Source organism: Globicephala melas, chromosome X, assembly GCF_963455315.2.
Source record: "Globicephala melas chromosome X, mGloMel1.2, whole genome shotgun sequence".
NCBI lineage: Eukaryota > Metazoa > Chordata > Mammalia > Artiodactyla > Delphinidae > Globicephala > Globicephala melas.
This window is the reverse complement of record NC_083335.1, coordinates 12,978,967-13,005,876: the sequence shown is the minus strand read 5'-3', so window position 1 is coordinate 13,005,876 and position 26,910 is coordinate 12,978,967. Positions and strand designations below refer to the sequence as shown.

General features: G+C 40.9%; 1 protein-coding gene across 1 annotated transcript in view; it reads left to right on the top strand.

The window, feature by feature from the left end:
• The first annotated feature begins 703 nt into the window (after positions 1-703).
• The window catches only part of FRMD7 (FERM domain containing 7), a 55,060-nt gene continuing 28,853 nt past the window's right edge, over positions 704-26,910 (top strand). The window contains 2 exon segments of the mRNA XM_030846519.2: positions 704-760; positions 22,517-22,711. Coding sequence (XP_030702379.2) covers positions 704-760; positions 22,517-22,711 — 252 coding nt within the window.

The following is a 26,910-nucleotide window of genomic DNA, read 5'->3' as shown; positions in this document are numbered from 1 at the left end:
TGCTACATATGTATGAGAAATACATTCGTATTTTCTTGTACAGTATTTGCATAAAGAAACACTGAAGGCTAAATAACAACAACAAAAAACTAATAAAATTCGTTACTGATAGGGATGTATGGGGGCACAGAATAGAGGGGACAGACGTGGAATTGAGCTTTTCCATATATTCTTTTTTATATAATTTTCATTTCTAAATCACGTACATTCAAAACAATTACAATTATTACACATAAAGTTTCCTAGTTCAGCCATGAAATTTCTAGTACAATATGAGACTAACTCTAATCCTTTTACTTTTGAGAATGGCTATTCTCAGTTTATCAAAGCTTCAACTAGGGTTTTCAAAATCGTGCTCCTGTGAAGTAAAGAAAATCCCCAGGGGTTGCAAGTGTTTTCTTTCTTCTTTTTCTTTGAAGAAAGGAACCGAGTTTAAGAGGGCTAGAGTGAGTCCAGTTGGATTTGACGTTGACCAAATAGGAGGTAGCCCAGATGCTATTGATCATCAGCACACATGCCCTTGAGTGTGCATCAATTCAAGCAAACAGAAGTGTGCCCTGCTGGGTGGAGGTGCCTGGATGGGGGTGGGGGGACCCGAGCGCACTGCCTCCAGCTAAGAGTGAAATTCCTTGAGAAAGCCCCCTTCCTGTCACAGAACTCACAGCACTCTGAGCCTGCTCGCAGCCCAACGGCCTCTCCGAGAATGCTACATTTAAAAGTGCAGTTTTTGGATGATTCCCAGAAGATTTTTGTGGTTGATGTAAGTGGAAATCACATTGCTATTATTCCTTTATTATTCATTCAATAATGGTCATTTGTGGACAGCCCATTAGCTGGAGATATTATGTCTTCTTTAGGACCGAACGAAGGAGGACTGTAGGTTTTAGCTTTGGAAAAAGAAATCTGTGTTTAATATCACAGTGTAGCTCATGCTTTCCACTAACCTTTCTTCTAGAACAGGTTCTCTTTTCTCAAGGGTTAACAACAGCAAATCTAAATATATGTAAGAAGACAAAGCAGAAATAACTTAGTTGTCCTACCCAAAAAGGTATTATTGCTCATTGAAATAATTTGCCTGTGAGTCTCACCCCATGAATATTTGTGGGGAGAAAACTGTGGTTCTGAGGGAAAGGAGAAGGGGAAGGCTACCCTCCTTTTCTGAAGAAAACCTATGGGGTTTCGGAGGGTGGAGGGCAGTGGGTAGAATTATGCAGTTGTAATGAGAACTTCAGGAAGTAATGACAAGTATAAGAGAGAAAAATAGGATAAGAGACTATTTAGTTTGATTTAGTACTTATAGTTCAGGGTTCTTCATATAATTCCTAGCTACAAGATGACTGATACAATTATACCTCATCTCTTCAAGAAAGAACAAATGTGTTAAGTACATCATTTGGAGCTCATCTTTCAGTATCTTAAGAGATGTACATTTTGATGTCAGGATTTACGTACGAGCATTTGGAAATGTTCTACAATTTTATTGGAATCAAAAAAATGCTATTTGCTCTGATATTTACAGTAGCTGCTAACAAGGAACAAATAGTTCATTTCCTTTGAAATTCATACAAAATGCTGGTTGTTTTCCTTTATACATAAACTGACAACTGCTGTTGGGTGTGTAGGTAACCCATTTTTCAAATAAGTATTTCATTTTTATTTGAATCATGTGCTTTGTGGGTGATGACTGCATGGTTTCAGCTGCTGTTTTGCTGGCTCTTCCTTTCACTTTTATTTGCAAAAGGCATTTCTAGCTCCATGGACCTGATGATTTGTTTTTGTAGCAAATAGCTTCCATTAGAGGTATGAGGCATTTCCTATTCTTTCTTGGAACTGTATTTAAGGGGTGGAAAATGTCTTTTGAGTAGTTTATCCATTTGCAGGCTGGTGGTGTACACTCACAGTGCTCCAGTACCTGAATTAGTGAGCTGGGGATTCAAAAGACACTGCTTTAGGCTAAATTTTTAGTAGATATTTCAAGCTACTCAAAGAGAAATCTTTGACAAAAAGTGACAGAAGAGCTTTCTGAATATACAGCTCAAATACAGATCCAATTAAATGGGGGGGGGTGGGAGGCACAGTACCCTAGCTTCACAAAATTCACCTTCCGAGGAGCTGATTCTAGCAACTTGAAGCCAGCGTGATTTGGCTTTAAGTCAGACTGTTCCTTCCAGCTGCAACACACCGTGTTCCTTGGGAAGATAATGGGAGAGATTTGATACCCAGCAATTTGGGTGTCACAGCATCTGATCCCGTTTGCTCTGTGGAGGGCTGCTCTGTAAGTAGCAATCGTGGCATTACCGAGAGTGGCAGTAGCACTAACTGTGGTCCCATGGGCAGCTTAGTCTTGAGGGAAATGGAACCTTAAGTTAGCATACGGCCATCTAACTGTATCTTCTCTCCTTAACAGTAGTAGACTGATAATCATGATGATGATAATGATAATGAAAATGATGATGATAATAGTAGTAGTAGAGGGTCGCCAATGGATAACACAAAAATTTAAAAAGCAATTTCACATCCATTAGTTCATTTGATCCTCCATTCCACCCTGTGAGTGAAAGTAGGGAAAAGATGAATGCAGAGCTGGGACTTCCAATCCAGGACTCTTCCCACGACCCCACGTACAATTGTATCCGAAGACTCATCTGTCGGTAGCTGCCTAGTCCTGTAATATTGCCACTGCACATTAGTTTCTGTGGCCCTCAAAGGGCATAGAATTTGGCATACAGTAAGGCTTTAATGACTGTTATGAACCAATTAGTAGAAGTCTCAAGAGGCATGTATCAGTCCCAGGGACAATTGTTCTTCAAGATAAGATTTAAGAAAATAATTGGTTGCATGGGGGGAAATAATGGCATCTTGGGCATTAGTGTTGTTTTTACAGAAAGTACAGTAGTAGAAATATGATGATCAGATAGAATAATGTCACCTGGATTAGGCTAATTGACATCCAGAACCCTTTATTCCACCCCCAGTAGCATTATCTTAGTGAGTTTGCTGGTGTCCAAGATCTGGCTCAGGACTACAGACTCAGAAGCCTGATTTGTCAGCACTCCACAAATCTGAAGTCAGAAACTGGTATTTTAAAATCAGGAGGCCAGTGTTACCATTTACAGTGGGACTGGGAACACTAGGGTTCTCTCATCAGTTACATAATATGCCAAAGGGCAGAAGAGTCAGATTGAAAGGAATTAGATTTATGATCCTAGTACTGAATAGCCTGATAATGCATCTGTCTCCACAAAGACCCTGTCATTGACACCTTTTAAGTCACTTATTCATTCATTCAGTCATTTCATTAACAAATTATTATTGAGATCCTAGTATGTTCCAGGCCCTGTTCCGGGCACAGTCGACTCTACCATATGGGTAAGTAAAGTTCTTGAGCAAGGGAACACTCTCGCCTGGGCAGTGCTGGCTGGGAGCTGCCAACTTGGGCTTCAGTGATTCCTTTTCCTCTCATTGCATGGTTGACAAACTCCCTTTGCGATTGACATGTCTTTAATTTGTTAATGCCTTCAGTTAGATTACTGAGAAGAGCGTCTGACCCCTGAAATGTCCTGGTTTTTTGAAGCTTCTTTGCATATCTGTAATCTGAGACACGGGGTGCTGATATTTACATATGAACTCTCTGAGAATATTAGTCAAACTTTTCCTTTCTGAATTTCCAAGAGTCTTTGGGGATGCAGGATAGATATGGGACTCCAGAATTGCTGGAATATGCCCACCAAAGTTTAATCCAATGAAGAAAATGTGTTTGGTAAAAACCTCATCTTAGTTTTCAAGTCAATTTATTTGATGAAATTGATCACTGTTAAATATCAACAGCATCTCTAGTGTTGCACTTGGTAGGACTCTCCAGAATGATGATGGGAGTGGATAAGCAGGAGGAGAAACGGAATAAGGTAACGATTTTAAAGATAACTGAAAATTCCCTGGTGGTCCAGTGGTTAGGACTCCATGCTTCCACTGCAGCGGACATGGATTTGATCCCTGGTTGGGGAACTAAGATCCCACAAGCTGTGTGGCATGGCCAAAAAAATTGAAGATTTTTGTGTTTTAGTTTTGCCTCTTCAACATGGGGACCGGGACTTTTCTGGATAGAAAAAGGGAGGATAAGACCAAAGCTAAGGCTTTTGAGCACTCAGAAAGAATAGAGAAGGTCAGGTTTCTAGCTTTACTCGGAACCTCCCAATAGCCACAGATACCAGTAGTAATAATGAGCATCCTTGGAGGGTGACCTCCTTTTAAGCCTGAACTGTTTGCTTCTCTGAGGTTTAGATGGAGAGTTTTCAAAACAATAATCCCATCACCATACTTGACACAGTTCTGTCTGATATGCCTCCTGCCTGCTGCAGTTCTATCTTTGTAGAAGCATAGTGAAGGGGAAGAGCAGCTGTTGTTTGTGAATTCCCAAAAGCACATTTTTTTTTTTCTTTTTGCGGTACGTGGGCCTCTCACTGTTGTGGCCTCTCCCGTTGTGGAGCACAGGCTCCAGACGCCCAGGCTCAGCGGCCATGGCTCACGGGCCCAGCCACTCCGCGGCATGTGAGATCTTCCCGGACCGGAGCACGAACCCGTGTCCCCTGCATTGGCAGGTGGACTCTCTACCACTGCGCCACCAGGGAAACCCCCAAAAGCACATTTTATTTTGATGGTTTTTGGAAGCTAAGATCAAAATAAGAGGTTTGAAACATCTCAAGACTTACATTTACCTGATTGCTAAGTGACTGTATTGACCAGCACAGTGGGTACCTAGTGGCTTACCCAGTGAGAGAATATAGTGAGTCAGCTTACCCCATTCCCTTGGGAGCCCATCATAAAGGCCACCAGGCCTCATTTTCTGGAATGAGGCAGAGGGGAAGCATTGCCAGGACTGAGCACTATTCAAGCTGGATAAGAAAGCCAAGAACTGCTTAGTGATTTTTTTATTGGTAGTGGTATTTACCCTTGGGATATTTGTCCAGGAGCTGGTTTTTCAATTTATAATGATGAGGAATCTTTTGTAGTTTTGTCAATAGAAAAATAGATACCCCTCCCCTTCATAAAGAAAAACTCTTTCAACACCAGTAAAATGGAATTGCTCTGGTGTGGCAAAATGTACCTGGATTTGGGACTACAAAAACTGCACCATTTTAGGTGTGTGATCTTGGACCAGTCACTTAACCCGTTATCTCCCTGAGTTGTGAGGAGTGATATAAAGGATATAATGTATATTTGGAGTCTGATAAAGCAGGACAAAAATTTGACTCTGCTACTTCCAAGCTGTGTGGCCTTGGGCAAGTCACTTAACCTATCTTGGATTTAGTTCTATCAATGCTAAAAACTTGGACTTGGGGTGTCAGGAAAAACTTTCCAAATAATATACCATTTAAGTTGCTGAGTAGGAGCTAAGGAGGTGAAAAGTGGAAGCTAGGGGGAAGGGGGTTGTATGGTGGTTACACAAGGGAAAGACTGAAGGCCAATGTGCAAAAGAGAACACGGCCCTTTCATGGAAAAAAAAAAGGTCAGTGTGAGTGAAGAATGGAGTGTTGAAAGGAAGATGGAGAGTAGCTTGAATTCAAGCTGAAGCAGAGGTGGTCAGCAGTTATATCATTTGGGTCAAGTGGTATATATATGAAGTTTGGGCTTTATCCTGAAGGTGATAGAGAATCACTAAAGAGCTTAAGAAGCTCAAAATGGGGATATTAGCATCTGTTAACTCATTAATTTATGCATTCATTTGCTCATCCAATATTTAATGAAATATGCGTTCTAAGTGCTGGAGATGCCAGGTAGAATCGGAATAATAGTTTCAAGTTCAGTGGCTCCAATTTTAGATAGCCAGCCTCTATCCTAACACATATGCCCAAACATCAATATTCCAGCCCGATAGAGAATGGTGGAGACAGACAGAAAGGATGGATACAAAAGATGTTAATGAGGTAGAATTTCTAGAAGCATTTGATGTCAGCCTGGATACAGGAGGTGAGTTGAGGAGTCTAGATGACATCCAAATTTCTGGCTTAAGTAATGGTTTGGATGGTGGCCTCTATTCACCAAGACAGAGAAACAGAATAAAAGGAGCAAGTTTAGGGTGGGCAAGGAGTTTTGTTTTGGATTTATTGATGGGAATATGGGAAGAGGAATATATCTGGATTTGGGCAGACCTGAGTTCTAGTCTCTGCTCTAAAATTGTTTTAAAGTTTATTTTATTGAAATATAGCTGATTTACAATGTTGTGTTAATTTCTGCAGTACAGCAAAGTGATTCAGTTATACATATATACATTCTTTTTCATATTCTTTTCCATTATGGTTAATCACAGGATATTGAATATAGTTCCCTGTACTATACAGTAGGACCTTGTTGTTTATCCATCCTATATATAATAGTTTGCATCCACTAATCACAAACTCCCAATCCACCCCTCCCCAACCTCCCCTCCCGCTTGGCAACCACAAGTCTGTTTTCTATGTCTGTGAGTCTGTTCCTGTTTTGTACATATGGTCATTTGTGTCATATTTTAGATTCTACATACAGGTGATTTCATATGGTACTTGTCTTTGTCTGACTTACTTCGCTTAGTATGATAATTTCTAGGTCCATCCATGTTGCTGCAAATGGCATTATTTCATTCTTTTTATGGCTGGGTAATATTCCATTGTTTATATATACCACATTTTCTTTATCCATTCATCTGTTAATGGCTGTTTAGGTTCTTTCCATATCTTGCCAGCTCTAACAATTTTAAGGTGTGGAACATTATGTGAGTCACTTCACCTCTCTGAGCCTGTGCGCTTATCACTAAAATTGCAATAATCATAGCACCTACCTCGTGAAATCATTGTAAAGATGAATGAAGTACCAGAGGTAAGGTTCCTGATGCAAAGAATGTGCTAAAAGCATGTTAATTCCCCTCTCCCTTGCTTAGAGACCTTTTTATTTCTATACTTTGCAAACCAACAGAGAACAGTCTTTCACCCTCAACTTGAAGTTTCTTTTGATAACACTTGATGTTGCAGCCCACCTCCAAGCAAAACAGAGCTGTGTTTCCCCTCATTTGCTCTTCCTCTGGGGCTTCCTGGGGTTAATTCATCCTGCTTTTCTGAGCGGCTTGCCCTTTGCTTAGTCAGCAGCCCCAGGGGATTTGCTCTTCCCCCCCCTGGAGTCATTAATCCTGAGAGGGTCCATAATAACTGTCTAGAGTTACCTAAAATTATGGTGGGCTTCCTTTAAGGAAGCAGATGGAAACAGCCAAACCCTTTATCTTTAACGACATTTAATTTAAAAATTTTTTAACTTGATACTTTAAAAAAAATTGAGGTATACTTTTCTTTTAAATTGAGGCATAGTTGATTTATAATATTATATTAGTTTCAGGTGTACAACATAGTGATTCACAATTTTTATAGATTATACTCCATTTGTAGTTATTATAAAATATTGGCTATATTCCCTGTGCTGTACAATATATCCTTGTAGCTTATTTATTTTATACATAGTTTATACCTCTTAATCCCCTACCCCAATCTTGCCCCTCACCTTTTCCCTCTCCCCACTGAAAACCACTAGTTTGTTCTCTATATCTATGAGTCTGTACCTCTTTTGTTATATTCACTAGTTTGTTTTCTTTTTTAGATTCCACATATAAGTGATATCATATAGTATTTGTCTTTCTCCATCTGACTTATTTCACTAAGCATAATACCCTCCAGGTCCATCCATATATACATCACATCTTCTTTATCCATTCATCTGTTAATGGACACTTAGGTTGCTTCCATGTCTTGACTATTGTAAATAATGCTCCTATGAACACTGGGGTGCATGTATCTTTTCAAATTAGTATTTTTGTTTTCTTTGGATGTATACCCAGGAGTGGAATTGCTGGATCATGTGGTAGTTTTATTTTTAGTTTTTTGAGAAAACTCCATGGTGTTTTTCATAGCGGCTGCACCAATTTACATTCCCACCAACAGTGTTCAAGGGTTCCCTTTTCTCTACATCCTCGCCCGTGTTTATTTGTGTTCTTTTTGGTGACAGCCATTCTGACAGGTGTGAGGTGATATATCATTGTTTTTTAAAATATTTTTTATTGAAATATAGTTGACTTACAATATTGTGTTAGTTTCAAGTGTACAGCAAAGTGATTCAGTTACACACACACGCACACACATACACACACACATATATTCTTTTTCAGATTCTTTTCCATTATAGGTTATTATAAGATATTGACTATAGTTTCCTCTGCTATAAGTAGGTCCTTGTTGTTTACCTATTTTATATATAGTAGTGTGTATATGTTAATCCCAAACTCTTAATTTATCTCTCTCCCCCGCCTCACCCCTGCTATCCCCTTTGGTAACCATAAGTTTGTTTTCTATGTCTGTAAGTCTGTTTCCGTTTTATAAATAAGTTCATTTGCATCATTTCTTTACATTCCACATATAAGTGATGTCATATGATATTTGTCTTTCTCTGTCAGTATATCTCAGTGTTGTTTTGATTAGCATTTCCCTGATGATTAGCAATGTTGAGCATCTTTTCACATGCCTGTTGGCCATCTTTATGTCTTCTTTGGAAAAATGTCTATTCAGGTCTTCTGCTCATTTTTTAATTGGGTTGTTTGTTTGATTGATAGTGAGTTGTATGAGCTGCTCATATATTTTGGATATTAACCCCTTATTGGTCAAATCATTTGCAAATATTTTCTCCCATTCAGTAGGCTGACTTTTCATTTTGTCCATAGTTTCCTTTGCTGTGCAAAAGCTTTTAAGTTTAATTAGGTCCCACTTGTTTATTTTTTATTTTGTTTCCTTTGTCTTAGGAGACAGATCCAAAAAATATATTGCTACAATTTATGTCAAAGACTGTTCTGCCTATGTTTTCTTCTAGGAGTTTTATGGTTTCCAATCTTACATTCAGATCTTTAATCCATTTTGAGTTTATTTTGTATATGGTCTTAGAGAATGTTCTAACTTCATTCTTTTACATGTAGCTGTTCAGTTTTCCCAGCACCACTTATTGAAGAGACTGTCTTTTCTCCATTGTATATTCCTGCCTCCTTTGTCATAGATTAATTGATCAAAAGTGTGTGGTTTATTTCTGGGCTCTCTATTCTGTCCCATTGATCTATATGTCTGTTTTTGTACCAGTTGCATACTGTTTTGATTACTGTAGCTTTGTAGTGTAGTCTGAAGTCAGGGAGCATGATACTTCCAGCTCTGTTCTTCTTTCTCAAGATTGTTTTGGCTATTTGGGGGTTTTGTGTTTCCATACATATTTTAAAATTATTTGTTCTAGTTCTGTGAAAAATGCTACTAGTATTTTAATAGGGGTCGCATTGTATCTGTAGGTTGCCTTGAGTAGTATGGTCATTTTAACAATATTAATTCTTCCAATCCAAGAACATGGTATATCTTTCCATCTGTTTGCGTGGTCTCCAATTTCTTTCATCAGTGTCTTATCGTTTTTTAAGAATAGGTCCTTTACCTCCTTAGGTAAGTTTGTTGTTTTGGTGCAATCATAAATGGAATTGTTTCCTTAATTTCTCTTTCTAATACTTCATTTTTAATGTATAGAAATGCAACTTTACCAAATTCATTGATGAGCTCTAGTAGTTTTTTGGTGGCACCTTTAGGATTTTCTATGTATAGTATCATGTCATCTGCACACACTATATCTTGGTGTGGGCCTCTTTGGATTGACTATGTTTGGGACTCTCTGTGCTTCTTGGTCTTGGACACCTGTTTCCTTTCCAAGGTTAGGGAAGTTTTCAGTTAATATTTCTTCAAATATGTTCTCTGCCTCTTTCTCTCTCTCTCTTATCCTTCTGGGATCCCTATAATGCAAATGTTGGTACACTTGATGTTATTCTAGAGGTCTCTTAAACTGTCCTCATTTCTCTTCATTCTTTTTTCTTTTCAGCTTCAGTGACTTCCACTACTCTGTCTTCCAGCTCACTGATCCATTCCTCTGTATCATCTAGTCTACTATTGATTCCTTCCAGTGTATTTTTTCTTTCAGTTATCATATTATTCATCTCTATTTGGTTGTTCTTAACATTTTCTAACTCTTTATTAAAAACTCCTCACTTCTTGATGTTCATCCATTTTTCTCCTGAGTTCTTTGATCATCTTTACAATCATTACCTTGAACTCTTTCTTGGGTAGATTTCCTATCGCCACTTCACTTAGTTCTTCTTCTGGGGTTTTATCTTGTTCCTTCATTTGGGATATGTTCCTTTGTTGCCTCATTTTGCCTAATTTCTTCTTTATTTCTATGTATCTGATAGGTTGGTTATGTTTCCTGATCTTGGAGAAGTGACCTTTTGTAGGAGATGTCTTATGCATCCGAGCACTGCACTCCCCTCTAGTCACCAGCTATATGCTCTAGGGGTGCCCCCATGTGGCTGCGTGGGTCCTTCTGTTGTAGCAGGTTGACTACAATGTGTGGTCTCGTAGGTGTGGCTGGCCCTAAGTCTGGTTGGTTGCCAGGTTTTGCCTTGTGTAGAGGCTACTGGCTGCTGGTTGGTGGGGCTGGGTCACAAGGTGGCTGTATGTGGAACACCTGGGGCACCAAGGCTAGTGCTGGCTCACTGGAGTCAGGGTCCAGGAGATCCCAGGGCTGGTGCTTGACAACCACAGGGTGAAGCCAAGTCCTGGGGCTAGTGCTGGCCCATTGGTAGGCAGAGCTGAGTCCAGGGGTCTGGCTGCAGGACCCAGGGGTCTCAGAGCTGGTGTTGGCCTGCTGGTAGGTGGGGTCTGGGCTCATCTGGTCCTTGGGCTAGTGCTGGTCTGTTGGTAGGTGGGCTGTGTTGGCAGTCTGTGGTTGTCCTGGGGCTGGAGTCTGCCTGCTGCTGGTGGGTGAGACTGGTCCCAAGGCTAGAACAGGCTTGCTGTTGGGCAGAGCCAAAGATCCTGGGCCTGGTGCCTGCCCAGTGGTGGGTAGATCTGGGTCCTGGGGTCTCTGGCTGCAGGGCCCAGAGGGTCCCAGGTCTAGTGCCTGTGCAATGGTGTGTGAGGCTGAGTCCTGGGCCCTCTGGTGGATAGGGCCATGTCCAGGGGTGGTTGTGGTCTCAACTTGCTTGCTGGTAGGTGGAGTTGTGTCTCCCCACAGTTAGATGTTTGGCCTGAGGCATCCCAGTAGTACTGGTGTTTACAGGTTGGTGGGGGTGGGCGGGGCTGGGTCCTGAGGCTAAGGAGCCAGAGGGAGGATTCCAAAATGGCATTTGCCTGCACCAGTCTCCATGTGGTAGAAGGATCTCCCAGAAACGGGTGCCGCCAGTGTCTATGTCCCCAGGGTGAACTCCAGTTGCCTCCTTCCTCTCTGGGCAGCTCTCCAAGATCAGCAGGTGGGTCTGACCCAGGCTCCTTTCACATTACTGCTTCTGCACTGGGTCCCAGAGCATGTGAGATTTTGTCTGTGCCCTTTAAGAGTGGAGTCTCTATTTCCCACAGTCCCTGGGTCCCCTGAAAGTAAGCCCTGCTGGCCTTCAAAGCCAAATGTTCTGGGGGGTTGTATTCCTGGCACAGGAACCCCAGGCTGGGCAGACCAATGTGGGGCTTAGACCCTTGGATCCTTGGGGAGAACCTCTGCAATTGTAATTATTCTCTTGTTTGTGGGTCACCCACCTAGGGGTATTTGTCTTGACTATGCTGTGACTCCACCCCTCCTACCTGTTTCATTATGGTTCCTTCTTTATATCTTTAGTTATAGAAGATCTTTCCTGGTAGGTTCCAGTCTTTTTCATCGATAGTTATTCTATAAATAGTTGTAATTTTGGTGTGCCCATGAGAGGAGGTGAGATCAGGGTCTTTCTACTCGGCCATCTTGGCCTCTAAGCCAGTGTGTTTAACTACATTTTAAATTACTCTGTGGTAGCTACTCATAGTAACACTAACACAGTTAATAATAATGATAACAACAATACTACTGACTACTAATCATGGATAGTATTTGTCAATAGCCTACGTTCTAGGTGAATTTTGCATGCACTACTTCATGTTATGTTCACACAAATCAAATGAGTGTCCTATCTAGGGTAGTTCCATTACCTGTCTGTGCCTTAGGCTTTCTCATCTATAAAATGGAAATAGTATTAATACCCATTCTATAAGATTGTGACAAAGGTTAAATGAATTAATATATGTAAAACACTTAGAACAGTGCTAGCAAGTGCTATAAAGGTATTTGCTACATTGATGTCTTGTGGAATTTGGCTCCAAATTTAGGTGGTGGATACACATCCTGATACTTATATCCAAGCAGCAATATTCCAAGCTGATGGGGCCTAGAACATTATTTTTATCTTTATTTTACTGGCATGTAAACCAAGGTGCAGAAAGGTTGACTTACCCAAGGTCACATTGCTATTTAAGTTAATGAGTGAGCTGGGGTTCAAGCCCCAGTCTGTCTAGTTTCAAAACCCTGGCTGAACAGAAACAAACTCACAGACATAGAAAACAAACTTATGGTTACCAAAGGAGAAAGGAGGGGAGAGGGAAAATTAGGAGTTTGGGATTAACATATACACACTACTATATATAAAATAGATAAACAATGAGGACCTACTGTAAAGCACAGGGAACTATATTCAATACCTTGTAATAACCTATAATGGAAAAGAATCTGAAAAAGAATATACATATATAAGTATATGTATAACTGAATCACTTTGCTGTACACCTGAAACTAACACAATATTGTAAATCAACTATACTTCAATTTTTTTAAAAAATTGTTTGAAACTATGCATTTAAAAGCATTATGTTTGTATTGTGAAATATAACTTAAATATAAAGCATACATTTATGGAATAAGTTCACACTTCAGAAAAAAATAAAAAACCCTGGCTGGTCATTGGTTTGGTGGTGGGCTTGTGACTCGAGTGGGATTGCTATAATGTGTTGTAAAGCTTCCTGGTTTTCCAGGACATGATAACGTATCCTCTAGTTCCAAGCAGCCTGCCCCACACTAGTTGCACAATCACTGTTTGATGACAGACTGACCAACAGGCTGACCATATCAGCTCATCCCCACCCCTCTGCCTGTACAAAGTACAATACTCCAAGCAAAGGAGCTTCTAAACCACATCAGAGAAAATCATCCTGGAGTCATAATGTCCCAGGCTAGCCAATGTTGACCATTTCTTTGCCAGGGATTTCTTTTTCATTGCAGGGGGCCCCAGCTGCCTGATGAATGCCTTTGTTTAAACTCCTGAATTTGCTTTGCCCGTCATAGCCTAAGGTTTGTTGATTCAGAGAATAAATTGAACTGAAAAAGAAAGAAAGTGCTTGTGCTTTGTCTGGCCAGGGGCCAGGTGGAACTGTGGGCCAAATGTGGTTTAGGTGCTGCCTGTCATACCCCTCTAGGGCTCCCATATCGTATCTGCGGTCACCTGGCTGTCAGGCTGTTCTCCTGATGCTTGAGCTCAGAGGAGAGGCCTGGACTCAAGCCTTCCCACTCCACCCCTCTCCTGCCTCTTCTCTTCCCAAACCCACAGCTGACAGGAAGAGGGAGCCTGAAGCCAAGAACATTCGAGGTGCTGGAGGTGGGGATTGGGGAACTCTCTTTGGAGCTGGGTGGGTGGCGGTTGGACGTTTGTTCAAGTCTGCACTCGTGGGAATCTCTGTGAAGGGTTTCAGTTAGTTGGGGCCTTGCCACCCCTTCACCTTTCAGAACAGTGCAGGGCCCCACCTGCTGCCTGGGTGCTGGGGAGGACCAGCTGAGGCTCCCTACCCTGTAGCAAGAGCTCTCTGCAGAGCTTCTCTCAGAGTGAAACTTGCTCGAGGGCAAGATTCCTCTGGATTCTACAGGAGTTTCTCTCTTTCTATTAAATGTCATTTACTTTGTGTTTGCATCCTTATTTGATCAGTCACAAATACAAATATATTACACTAATAAGAGCTTAGCCTTAGCTTGTGGTTTAAGACAGTGAAGTTGTCACTTGCAACTTAGCAACAGAAATTCTTCAAACTGGCTGAGCTGAGTCCAATATCTTGGGGTCAAAAGGGCTTGGCTTGAGGGGCAGAACCACCCAGGAGGTGGCAGGACTGACCCAGCAATTTCCTAAAAGGACCTGGAGCATGTTATCCCAGCAGCAGAGAGCGATGCTGGCCTTTGTGATACTGGGTGCCACTAAGCAGTTGTGTGCCAGACTGTCAGAACTGGAAAAACATTTGGTTAGACCAGTTCTACTGCTGAGAGATCCACCCTGAACAGATCATTGACACCACAGGAGGTAGGAAGGAATTGGCCAATGAAATGCCAGGGCAAGGCACCACAGGGAAGATCTGCTGAAGGCCGCAGAGCTCAGGAAGCATGCAAAGTGACAGGCGTTCAGGGGGGCACGTCTCTTCTCTGGGGGCTGAGGAACTCTCTGATGTATAGCTTGCCTGTTCTAAACACAGCTGCTATGCAAAAGTTACAATTATTATCCCCACAGAATCTTACTCCAGCCTCCTTTCCTTTATTCCCTGTCTTTCTCCTTACCCACTTCCTCCTTCTCTTCTGGGTCCAAGGTGTGGAGCTAGGGTGGAGGGGGGGGTCTGTCTGGGCTAGCTGACCCCAGGCCCTGAAAGCACTTAGGCATGGCGCCTCACCACTAATCGCTGGGCTTAGCTGTCTTAAACAAGAGGTCTTTTGTCCTCTGAGATTCCTTCTATGATGACGAAATTCACCTTTCAACAGACTTAAACAAAGACAAAGGTTCTCCAGAATTTCATACTCAGAATATTTCAAATGATTTCACGAGATCTGTCATAAAGTTACTGTCAATTGCCTTCAATGCTATGAGATACAATTTCCTGGCCTATGTTCCAGAAATTTCCACTTACATTATTTCATACAATCATTAGTTAATAAGTGTGTTAAATAGGTATTGCTATCCTGCTTCATTCATTCATCACTCACTTAACAACTTCTTATGAGCCCTCATTGCTTCCATACACTGGGTTGGCTAATGAGGATGCAGAGAAAAATAAGAAATAGTACCTGACCTCAAAGACAGCATAGTTTAGTGGAAGAATCAGAATGTAAAAAACCAGGTACACTACAGTATGATCTATACAAACGCAGTGGCAAAGAGTTTTTTAATGGCACAACAGGAGAGGGGCCCCTAACACAGATTGAAGTGTGTTTGTTGCAGGGATGGTCAGACAGGTTTCCTTGGTGGCACAGTGGTTAAGAACCTGCCTGCCAATGCAGGGGACACATGTTCCAGCCCTGGCCTGGGAAGATCCCACAGGCCGCGGAGCAACTAAGCCCATGCACCGCAACTACTGAGCCTGCACTCTAGAGCCCATGAGCCACAACTACTGAGTCCACACGCCACAACTACTGAAGCTCATGCTCCTAGAGCCTGTGCTCCTGCATAGAGGGAGAAGATATCTAACCTGAGCCCGAATGACCAGTACTAATTATATAAGCTGAGAAGTGCAGAGAGTCCCATATAGGATAAATCCAAGGAGAAACATACCAAGACACATATTAATCAAACTATCAAAAATTAAACACAAAGAAAAAAAATGCAGCAAGGGAAAAACAACAAATAACATATAAGGGAATCTTCATAAGATTAACAGCAGATGTTTCAGCAGAAACTCTGTGAGCAAGAAGGAAGTGGCAAGACATACTTAAAGTGATGAAAGGGAAAAACCTACAATGAAGATTACTCTACCCAGCAAGGATCTCATTCAGATTCAACAGAGAAATAAAAAGCTTTACAGACAAGCACAGGCTAAGAGAATTCAGCACCACCAAACCAGCTTCACAACAAATGCTAAAGGAACTTCTCTAGGCAGGAAACACAAGAGAAGAAAAAGACCTACAATAACAAACCCAAAACAATTAAGAAAATGGTAATAGGAACATACATATTGATAATTACCTTAAACGTAAATGGATTAAATGCTCCCACCAAAAGACATAGACTGGCTGAATGGATACAAAAACAAGACCCATATATATGCTGTTTACAAGAGACCCACTTCAGACCTAGGGACACATACCCACTGAAACTGAGGGGATGGAAAAAGATATTCCATGCAAATGGAAATCAAAAGAAAGCTGGAGTAGCAATTCTCGTATCAGACAGAATAGACTCTAAAATAAAGACTATTACAAGAGACAAAGAAGGACACTACATAATGATCAAGGGATCAATCCAAGAAGAAGATATAACAACTGTAAATATTTAAGCACCCAACATAGGAGCACCTCAATACATAAGGCAAATGATAACAGCCATAAAAGGGGAAGTCGACAGTAACACACTCATAGTAGGGGACTTTAACACCCTACCTTCACCAATGGACTGATCATACAAAATGAAAATAAATAATGAAAGACAAGCTTTAAATGATACACTAAACAAGATGGACTTAATTGATATTTATAGGACATTCCACCCAAAAACAACAGAATACACTTTCTTCTCAAGTGCTCATGGAACATTCTCCAGGATAGATCATATCTTGGGTCACAAATCAAGCCTTGGTAAATTTAAGAAAATTGAAACCATATCAAGTATCTTTTCTGACCACAATGCTATGAGACTAAATATCAATTACAGGAAAAAATTTGTAAAAAATACAAACGCATAGAGACTAAACGATACACTACTTAATAACCAAGAGATCCATGAAGAAATGAAAGAAGAAATCAAAAACTACCTAGAAACAAATGACAATGAAAATACGATGACCAAAATCCTATGGGATGCAGCAAAAGCAGTTCTAAGAAGGAAGTTTACAGCAATACCATCCTGCCTCAAGAAACAAGAAACATCTCAAATAAACAACTTAACTTTACACCTAACGCAATTAGAGAAAGAAGAAAAAAAACTCTCCAAAGTTAGCAGAAGGAAAGAAATCATAAATATCAGATCAGAAATAAATGGAAAAGAAATGAAGGAAACAATAGCAAAGATCAATAAAACTAAAAGCTGGTTCTTTGAGAAGAGAAACAAAATTGATAAACCACTAGCCAGACTCACCAAAAGAAAAGGGAGAAGACTCAAATCAATAGAATGAGAAATGAAAAAGAAGTAACAACTAACACTGCAGAAATACAAAGGATAATGAGAGATTACAAGTAACTATATGCCAATAAAATGGACAACTTGGAAGAAATGGACAAATTCTTAGAAAGGCACAACCTTCCGAGACTGAACCAGGAAGAAATAGAATATATGAACAGACCAATCACAAGCACTGAAATTGAGACTGTGTTTAAAAATCTTCCAACAAACAAAAGCCCAGGATCAGATGGCTTCACAGGCGAATTCTATCAAACATTTAGAGAAGAGCTAACACCTATCCTTCTCAAAACCTTCCAAAATATAGCACAGGGAGGAACACTCCCAAACTCAGTCTATGAGGCCACCATCAACCTGATACCAAAACCAGACAAAGATGTCACAAAGAAAGAAAACTACAGGCCAATATCACTGATGAACATAGATGCAAAACTCCTCAACAAAATACTAGCAAACAGAATCCAACAGCACATTAAAAGGATCATACACCATGATCAATTGAGGCTTATCCCAGGAATGCAAGGGTTCTTCAAAATAAGCAAATCTATCAAAGTGATACACCATATTAACAAACAGAAAGATAAAAACCATATGATCATCTCAATAGATGCAGAAAAAGCTTTTGACAAAATTCAACACCCATTTACGGTAAAAACCCTCCAGAAAGTAGGCATACAGGGAACTTACCTAAACATAATAAAGGTCATATATGTCAAACCCACAGCCAACATCATTCTCAATGGTGAAAAATTGAGACCATTTTCACTAAGATCAGGAAGAAGACAAGTCTGTCAACTCTCAGCACTATTATTCAACATAGTTTTGGAACTTTTAGCCACAGCAATCAGAGAAGAAAAAGAAATAAAAGGAATACAAATTGGAGAAAAAGAAGTAGAGCTGTCACTGTTTGCAGATGACATGACACTATACATAGAGAATCCTAAAGACTGTACCAGAAAAATACTAGAACTAATCAATGAATTTGGTAAAGTAGCAGGATACAAAATTAATGCACAGAAATCTCTTGCATTCCTATACACTAATGCAGAAAAATCTGAAAGAGAAATTAAGGAAACACTGCCATTTACCATTGCAAAAAAAAGAATAAAATACCTAGGAATAAACCTACCTAAGGAGACGAACAACCTGTATGCAGAAAACTATAAGACACTGATGAAAGAAATTAAAGGTGATACAAACAGACGGAGAGGTATACCATGTACTTGGATTGGAAGAACCAACATTGTGAAGATGACGATACTACCCAAAGCAATCTACAGATTCAATGCAATCCATATCAAACTATCAATGGCATTTTTCACAGAAATAGAACAAAAAAATTCACAATTTGTATGGAAACACAAAAGATCCCAAATAGCAAAGGCAACCTTGAGAAAGAAAAACGGAGCTAGAGCAATCAAGTTCCCTGACTTCAGACTATATTACAAAGCTACAGTAATCAAGACAGTATGGTACTGGTACAAAAACAGGCATATAGATCAATGCAGCAGGATAGAAAGCCCAGAGATAAACCCATGCCCATATGGTCACCTTATTTTTGATAAAGGAGGCAAGAATATACAATGGAGAAAAGACAGCCTGTTCAATAAGTGGTGCTGCGAAAACTGGACAGCTACATATAAAAGAATGAATTTAGAACACTCTCTAACATCATATATAAAAATAAACTTGAAATGGATTAAAGACCTAAATGTAAGGCCAGACACTCTAAAACTCTTAGAGGAAAAACTAGGCAGAACACTCTATGACATAAATGACAGCAAGATCCTTTTTGACCCACCTCCTAGAGAACTGGAAATAAGAACAAAAATAAACAAATATTACCTAATGAAACTTAAAAGCTTTTGCACAGCAACGGAAACCATAAACAAGACTAAAAGACAGCCCTCAGAATGGGAGAAAATATTTGCAAATGAAGGAACTGACAAAGGATTAATCTCCAAAATTTACAAGCCGCTAATGCAGCTCAATACCAAAAAAAACAAACAAACAACCCAATCCAAAACTGGGCAGAAGACCTAAATAGACATTTCTCCAAAGAAGATATACAGATTGCTAACAAACACATGAATGAATGCTCAACATCACTAATCATTAAAGAAATACAAATCAAAAGTACAACGAGGCATCACCTCACACCAGCCAGAATGGCCATAATGAAAAAAATCTACAAACAGTAAATGCTGGAGAAGGTGTGGAGAAAAGGGAGTCCTCTTGCACTGTTGCACTGTTGGTGGGAGTGTAAATTGATACAGCCACTATGGAGAACAGTATGGAGGTTCCTTAAAAAGCTACAAATAGAACTACCATATGCCCAGCAATCCCACTACTAGACATATACCCTGAGAAAACCATAATTCAAATAGAGCCATGTACCACATGTTCATTGCAGCACTATTTACAATAGCCAGGACATGGAAGCAACCTAAGTGTCCATCGACAGATGAATGGATAAAGAAGATGTGGCACATACATACAATGGAATATTACTCCGCCATAAAAATAAACAAAATTGAGTTATGTGCAGTGAAGTGGATGGACCTAGCGTCTGTCATACAGATTGAAGTAAGTCAGGAAGAGAAAAACAAATGCTGTATGCTAACACATAGACACGGAATCTAAAAAAAAAAAAAAAAGAGTTCTGAAGAACCTAGGGTCAGAACAGGAATAAAGACGCAGATGTAGAGAATGGACTTGAGGACACGGGGAGGGGGAAGGGTAGGCTGGGACGGAATGAGAGAGTGTCATGGATTTATCTATACTACCATATGTAAAATGGATAGCTAGTGGGAAGCAGCTGCATAGCACAGGGAGATCAGCTCAGTGCTTTGTGACTACCTAGAGGGGTGGGATAGGGAGGGTGGGAGGGAGGGAGACCCAAGAGGGAGGAGATATGGGGATATATGTATATGTAAAGCTGATTCACTTTGTTACAAAGCAGAAACTAACACTCTATTGTAAAGCAATTATACTCCAATAAAGTTGTTAAAAATACAAAAGAAACAAAAAAATGGCTGCTGCATAAGCAGTCAAAATAGAGGCTCCACTCAAAGTGGCACCTGCCCCGCAAATATCAACCCCATTGCCCACTAGCCCACAATTACTACTCACTTCCTTTCCAGCCTAAATAGTAATGATACTAGCTAATATATATCAAAAGAATGTTTATCATTTACTAGGTACTAATGTAAATTTTACATATATTAACTCACTGAAACCCTCAATGGAGTATCCCTGTTTGACAGATGAGCAAACTGGGCAGAGAGGTGAAGTAGGTTGCCCAAAGTCACGGAGTAGTAAGTGGTAGAAACAGGATTTGAATGGGGTACTCTGGGTTAAGAGCCCATGCACTCGACCACTATAATCTCTTTAATGTTTGTTTTTCAAGAGCCACTGTGTTGGAGTTATCTCGGCATTTCACATCTTAAGCAGTTAGCTCTTGTGTGTGTTGGGAGTGGTGATGCAGACACAACAAGGTTGGCTGTTTCAGGGAAAAACTGACCCGATGTAAGGAGGACCTGCAAGAGCTGTTGGGGAGCTTTCAGGGGACAGCTGAACAATGGAAACGGTTCAGAGACATGGACAGGGTTAGAACGATAAGGTATAGGGCATCTGAGAATTGCATGAAGCCAAAAAAGCTAGGTCCTTCTTTGGGGCTCAACGTGGAGGGGGGTTATGCACCCAAAAGGACACAGTAGGTTCTCTTAATTCAGTGACATCAGTGACAGTCTGTTGTATGGTCTGTAGTATAGTTAACCAGAAACATAGTAGATGCTCAATAACTATCTGCTGAAGGAATGAAAGATTGAATTCTCTCATTTCGATGAAAGAATACCATGCCTTTCTTTCTTGTACATTAGAATTTTAGATGTGCAGTATTTAATAAAATATATGAATTAACATTTTTCTGGGCTTGGTTGTGCTTGTCCCTGAGTACAGCTAGAGAATCCCAGACAACTGTTTTGAGTTACACACCCTAACCATAGATCCACCGTATTGAAGTAGCCTTGTGGAGGGAGGACGGCAGTGTTCTGCAAACCTGGTATCAGCCCAGACTAAGCCAGACTGAGAGGAGTATGCTACTCTTAGGCTTTGGGTTGTAGAGCCTAAGTCGCCCCAAGGCCCACAGGAGGGAGTTAGCACTCAGGACTTCCATGACTGTATGCCAGGGTAGCTGGGAGGAAAGGGATAAAAGGCTGCAAGCAGGCCCAGGAGTTAAGTTATATTGCTAAACCACAATCTTCATGAAATACCTATGGTGTGCACAGCAGAGGTGGAGACTACTCAAGGGGAGAGCAGAGCTGAGTGGAGCCTAGCCCATGGGCATTGTAGGTCCAATCCAGAACCAAACAGCAGGAACCCAAGTAAACAGACTAAGTGAACAAGGGTCAAGAACTCAGGCAGATGTCTGCATAGGGAAAGAGGAATGAAATCACAAGTCCTGAGTGACTTCTGCAAGAGTGGAGCTTGGCAAGAAGCCAAGTTGAGACTCAGGCAGGAAGCCCTTATAGGCTTCTTGCTGGGGGGCAGAGCTGGTCCCTTAACCTAGTCCACAGGTGTTGACAAGCATGCACACCTGGCTAACGTAGGGGTGTTGAAAGGGTGGGGGAATGAGACACTTCATGACAGACAGATTAGCCTGAGTGATGGCTCAGATGACCACTCATTTTGCTACTCAGAAGTCCTTTAGAGGTTCATTTATTTTTCAATTTTCTTTTTTTTTCAAAATTTGATGCTAAGATTCTTTTGTTTTAAACTGAAGTGTAGTTGATTTACAATGTTGTGTTAATTACTGCTGTACAGCAAAGTGATTCAGTAATACATATATATACATTCTTTTTTAATATATTCTTTTCCATTATGGTTTATCATAGGATATTGAATACTTCTCCGTGCTATACAGTAGGACCTCGTTGTTTATCCATTCTATATATAATAGTTTGCGTCTACTAACCCCAAACTCCCACTCCATCCCTCCCCCAACCCCCTCCTCCTTGGCAACCACCATTCTGTTCTCTATGTCCTTGATTCAGTTTCTGTTTCATAGATAGGTTCATTTGTGTCATATTTTAGATTCCACATATAAGTGATATCACATGGTATTTGTCTTTCTCTTTCTGATTTTTTTTTCAACTTTCAAATCCAGCTTCTATATATGACAGAACATAAATTCATTAGAATATTCTGGTAAGCACAAAGAAGAAAATAAAATGCAAGTATAATCCCATCATCCAGAATTTAACATTCTCGTGTATATTTTATACATTGAAATACTACTTTCTTATGGAACCCTAAACTCCACATGTGTCTCTTGATTCCATTTAACTTGGAATAGTTTCTGAAATATTTTTTTAAAAGATTTTCTGTTCAGCCAGCACAGATTCTCCATAGTAACCCTGATACATTGGGTTTCATGGCCTCTTATTAAGTAGACATTTTAAAAGGAATTATTGTTTAATGGCTTCTTTATAGAGTTTCTGTGAACTTCACAACCTGTCAGAACAGAGTGGCCTCCAACCTGCTCACAGCCTTGCTGGGCAACATAGTGAACACTTTATAAACGGAGTAAAACTGATTCTAGAAAGAAGAGTCAGGAATGTAGAACAATCAAGGAAAGGGAGGCTAAAGAAGGAGAAACATTGGAATAATAAGCAGAAGAAGAGAAAGGTGAGTTAACAGTACAGTCGAAAGTTGAGAAAAGATGGTAAAGAAATAAAACAGTGAACATGAAAGGAAAGAGTGAATCAAAGAAACAAGTTTAGGTGTTTATCTCTTTTTGTTGTCCTTCATACACCTAGATATTAGTTTTCCCTTTATATTTAAGGACAGTCCGGTGTAATAAAATGAGCCCATTACTGGAGGCCAGAAGACCTGGGTTCCAATCCCAGATCTGCTATTAACCTGCTGGAAGATCTTGGGCAAGTCTCTTCCCTTGTCTGGATCTAAATCTCCCCACTTATAAAATGAAGGGCCCGGATTATATGACATTGAATGATCTCTGTTGTGTCCTGAATGTCTCAGATTGATAGATATGCACAGAATGTTTTATCAACCTGAAGTTTAAAAGAAAAGGCCGACTACCATTTGGAAGCTGGTTGTGCATCACACACAGCACGTGGATTTAGTGCTAAAGCATTAAGTGGAAACAAACAATTATAATTGTTTTAATTACCCGAGTAGCTAGTAATTTCGACAGGACTTGGGAGCACTGGCTTGAGAATGCCATTATTACACTGTCACTTTTGAACAGCTTTTCCAATGTAGGCATGGTAATTTCAATGTCCCAGGAGTGGGGGCAAGATTGCTATTAGGGTGGTAATCGTGTTTTGTTCTGTTTTTTTCTTTTTTCTTTCCTTAGTATGAAGAGCAATTCTGAGCAAGGAGAGTCTCTTAGACACATTCCAGCAAAGCGTATGAATCAGATGGAACATGTCCAGATCATTGCCAAACCAACCTAAGGCCTCAGGCAGTAATACATCATTCCCTTAGAGCTTGAAAAGGGTGTCTGCTAGGAAGTATCATCTATCAGGGCCTAGACGAGCTCTCTGACTCCCGAGTTCCCTTCTGAACTTAGTTTAATCAGTATCAACATGGCTGCAGATAAAGAGGGTGGTATATAGGTATAACTGAATCACTTTGCTGTACAGCAGAAATTAACACAACATTGTAAATCAACTCTACTTCAATAGGAAAAAAAGGGGCGGGTGGTCAGTCAGCTGCTCAGGTTGATCCTTCAGGACTCCCCTAGGACAGCCACGTGGGCCGGAAATCTTTCTGAGCTGTTAATCTTAAGCAACTTTAAGCCTTCCATCAATCACACAGGCAGTACTTTGAACTGCTTTATGTTTTCAGAAATAAAATAAAAACCAGTTGTAATTTGGTGTGAATTTCACACGTGCACAAGCAACTACAAGGCTTGTTCTCTCTGCTTACCACCACCAGGAAGTCTTAAGTACCCATTTAAACTGTTCTTCCCTCCGGGGTTTATTGCTGAGTCCTCTGGGCTCTGGGGAAAGGGCCTCCCTCGACATCCTACTTATTCTTTGTTCTTTGATGTGTCTAACTGCACCTTGCTCTCTACCAGATGCTGAAAGACTAGACTGCCTGCAGAGAGGGCTCCATTTTAGAATGAACTGCAGCTACCTGGTAATTAGCCTCTCACCACTCTCAGCAGTTCTCTTTTTACCAGGAGTTGAACCCCCAGGAGGGTTATAGCTTGGCCAGTAATTTCTTCTGCCCTGCCCCAAAGGAGCTCTGTTTCCTAGTTCCCCGGGTCGTTTACACAGTGTAAATTTTGAAAGTATGTCCAACTTCATTTTTAGAAAACTGGTTGCATCTGACTATATTGGTAGATGAATAAGATATGTGTCGGATTTTTGCTGTTGTTTGTTGCAATGTCAGGATATTTGCATTAAAATATTTTTTTAATTTATTTATTTTTGGTTGCTTTGGGTCTTCGTTGCTGCGTGGGCTTTCTCTAGTTGCAGTGAGCAGGGGCTGCTCTTCGTTGCGGTGCACGGGCTCTAGGCACACAGGATTCAGCAGTTCTGGCACGCGGGTTCGGTAGTTGTGGCACATGGGCTTAGTTGCTCCACAGCATGTGGGATCTTCCCGGACTAGGGATGGAACCCTTGTCCCCTGCATTGGCAGGCGGAGTCTTAACCACTCTGCTACCAGGGAAGCCCCAGGATATTTGCACTTTTAATGAAAAGTGAAACAGCCCTTTAAAAGGAGCAGTCCCAGGGTTTAACACTTAAAGGGTTCTGAGGTTTCTGGATGTAGCCTGCAGACAACAGGAAGGGAGGAAGACTTACCTTCCTTCAGAAAGGTCCAAACTCTGTAAATGAAGTGTGTGCCTATTGCTGCTTACAAACAGAGAGCTGGATGGAGGTGAGGGAGTGTAGACCAAGATGCAGAACAAGATTTCTGCATCTTGGTCTACACTTTCTACAAGATTTCTGCCCATCTTGGTGAGGCTCCTGCTCAGTGTCCCTGTATCTCCCTCGCTCCTTTAGGAACACCACACTGCTTACAATCGAGTTGTTCACACCCTGTTTTCTAATCTCTGCCTCTGACACCCTTCTCTTTTCCTCCTCTTCACCTGGCTAATTCCAACTCTTGCATCCTATCTTGGATTAGGTGTCCCCACTGTTAAGAATCCATTATGCAGGGACTTCCCTGGTGGTTCAGTGGTTAAGAATTCGCCTGCCAATGCAGGGGACACGGGTTCGAGCCCTGGTCCGGGAAGATCCCACATGCCACGGAGCAACTAATCCCGTGCACCACAACTACTGAGCCTGCGCTCTAGAGCCCGCAAGCCACAACTACTGAAGCCCACACACCTGGAGCCTGTGCTCTGCAACAAGGGAAGCCACAGCAATGAGAAGCCCGTGCACCGCATCAAAGAGTAACCCCTGAGTGGCAATGGAGACCAAATGTAGCCCTCCAAAAAATTATTTAATTAATTAATTTTTAAAAAAAGAATCCATGTACTATACCCTCACCCACATTTCTGGGTTAGGTGCCCTTTGGGTGTGATATCACATTAACCCCTGCATACAAGCTTAAAAGCACACTTAGTCCCAACCACTGCGATCACCTGTTGACGTGCCTGCCTTTCCTGCCAGCCTATGTATTCCTTGGTGGTAATGCCTGGGTCTTGTTCACCTCGGTATCCCTGCAGTTCAGGAAAGTACCTGGCACAGAACAGGCACTCAGTATTGTGTGTTGAATTGAAGGGGTTGTAGAAAGTGTCACAAAAGAGTAAAGGCATATACAGGAGGAAAAGGGCAAACACATCAAAAGTAAGCCTGGAGTTTGCACAGGGGGAAATTACAACAGGAAAACAAAGAGAACTGAAAAAAGAGAATAAAGAATGGAGAAAAAACATGTTAAAGGAGAGGGATTGACTTTTAAAATGTTTATTAGGGAGAAGGTTAAGACTGGTGAAGCAGTTCTCTGTCCCTGTTTTTTTGTGTGGTTGTTACGGTTGAGCCTTACCTATAAAAATACGGAACCAGGGTTAACATGACTGAAGGGTACCTCATTCACTTGCTACTGGAGGAATGATCATCAGACACCGGTTTCTATGAGGGGAAACTAATAGTCATGTCTCTGATTCTTAATATTCCAGATTTTGAATATTCAAATAAATGCTGCCGTTGTCAAAACAGACCCCCTGGAGTGGTCCAAATACAAATAACTAGGTGACCATACATCAGAGTTTGTCCAGGACAGTCCTGGTTTACACCTATTGTGACAATATAACAATTACTAGTGCCCTGTCAACTCTCAAAACCGTCCCAATTTGGATGATAAATTATATAGTCGCCCTATAAACAGTCAACATTTCTTGAGCTCTTCCTTTGGACCAGATACTGTGTAAAGTACTTGACAAGAATAGTCTCATTAGATGCTCGCTATGACCCTTCTTTAAAATGGAGATGCCATTCACATGCCAGAAGATTCATCCTTTTAAAGTGTACAATTCAGTGGTTTTTAGTATATTCATTGTTGTACAACCATCACAACTATCTAATTCCAGAATATATGCATCCTCCCCAAAAGAAGCCCCATACTAGTTAATAGTCACCCCCTATTCCCCTCTCCCCCCAGTCTCTGACCACCACCAATCTGTTTTCTGTCTCTATAGATTTGCCTGTTCTGGACATTTCATATAAATAGAATCATATAATATGTGACCCTTCTGTGTTTGACAGTCTTATTTTGCAACTGAAGAAGCAAAGGTTCAGAGAGATTAAATAGTCTGCCCAAGATTACCCCTCTAGCAGGTAGACAGGTCAGAACTAGAGCCAGCTGTGTCTGGCTTCAGAGCCCACATTCTTAGCCACCGTGATGTGCTGCCT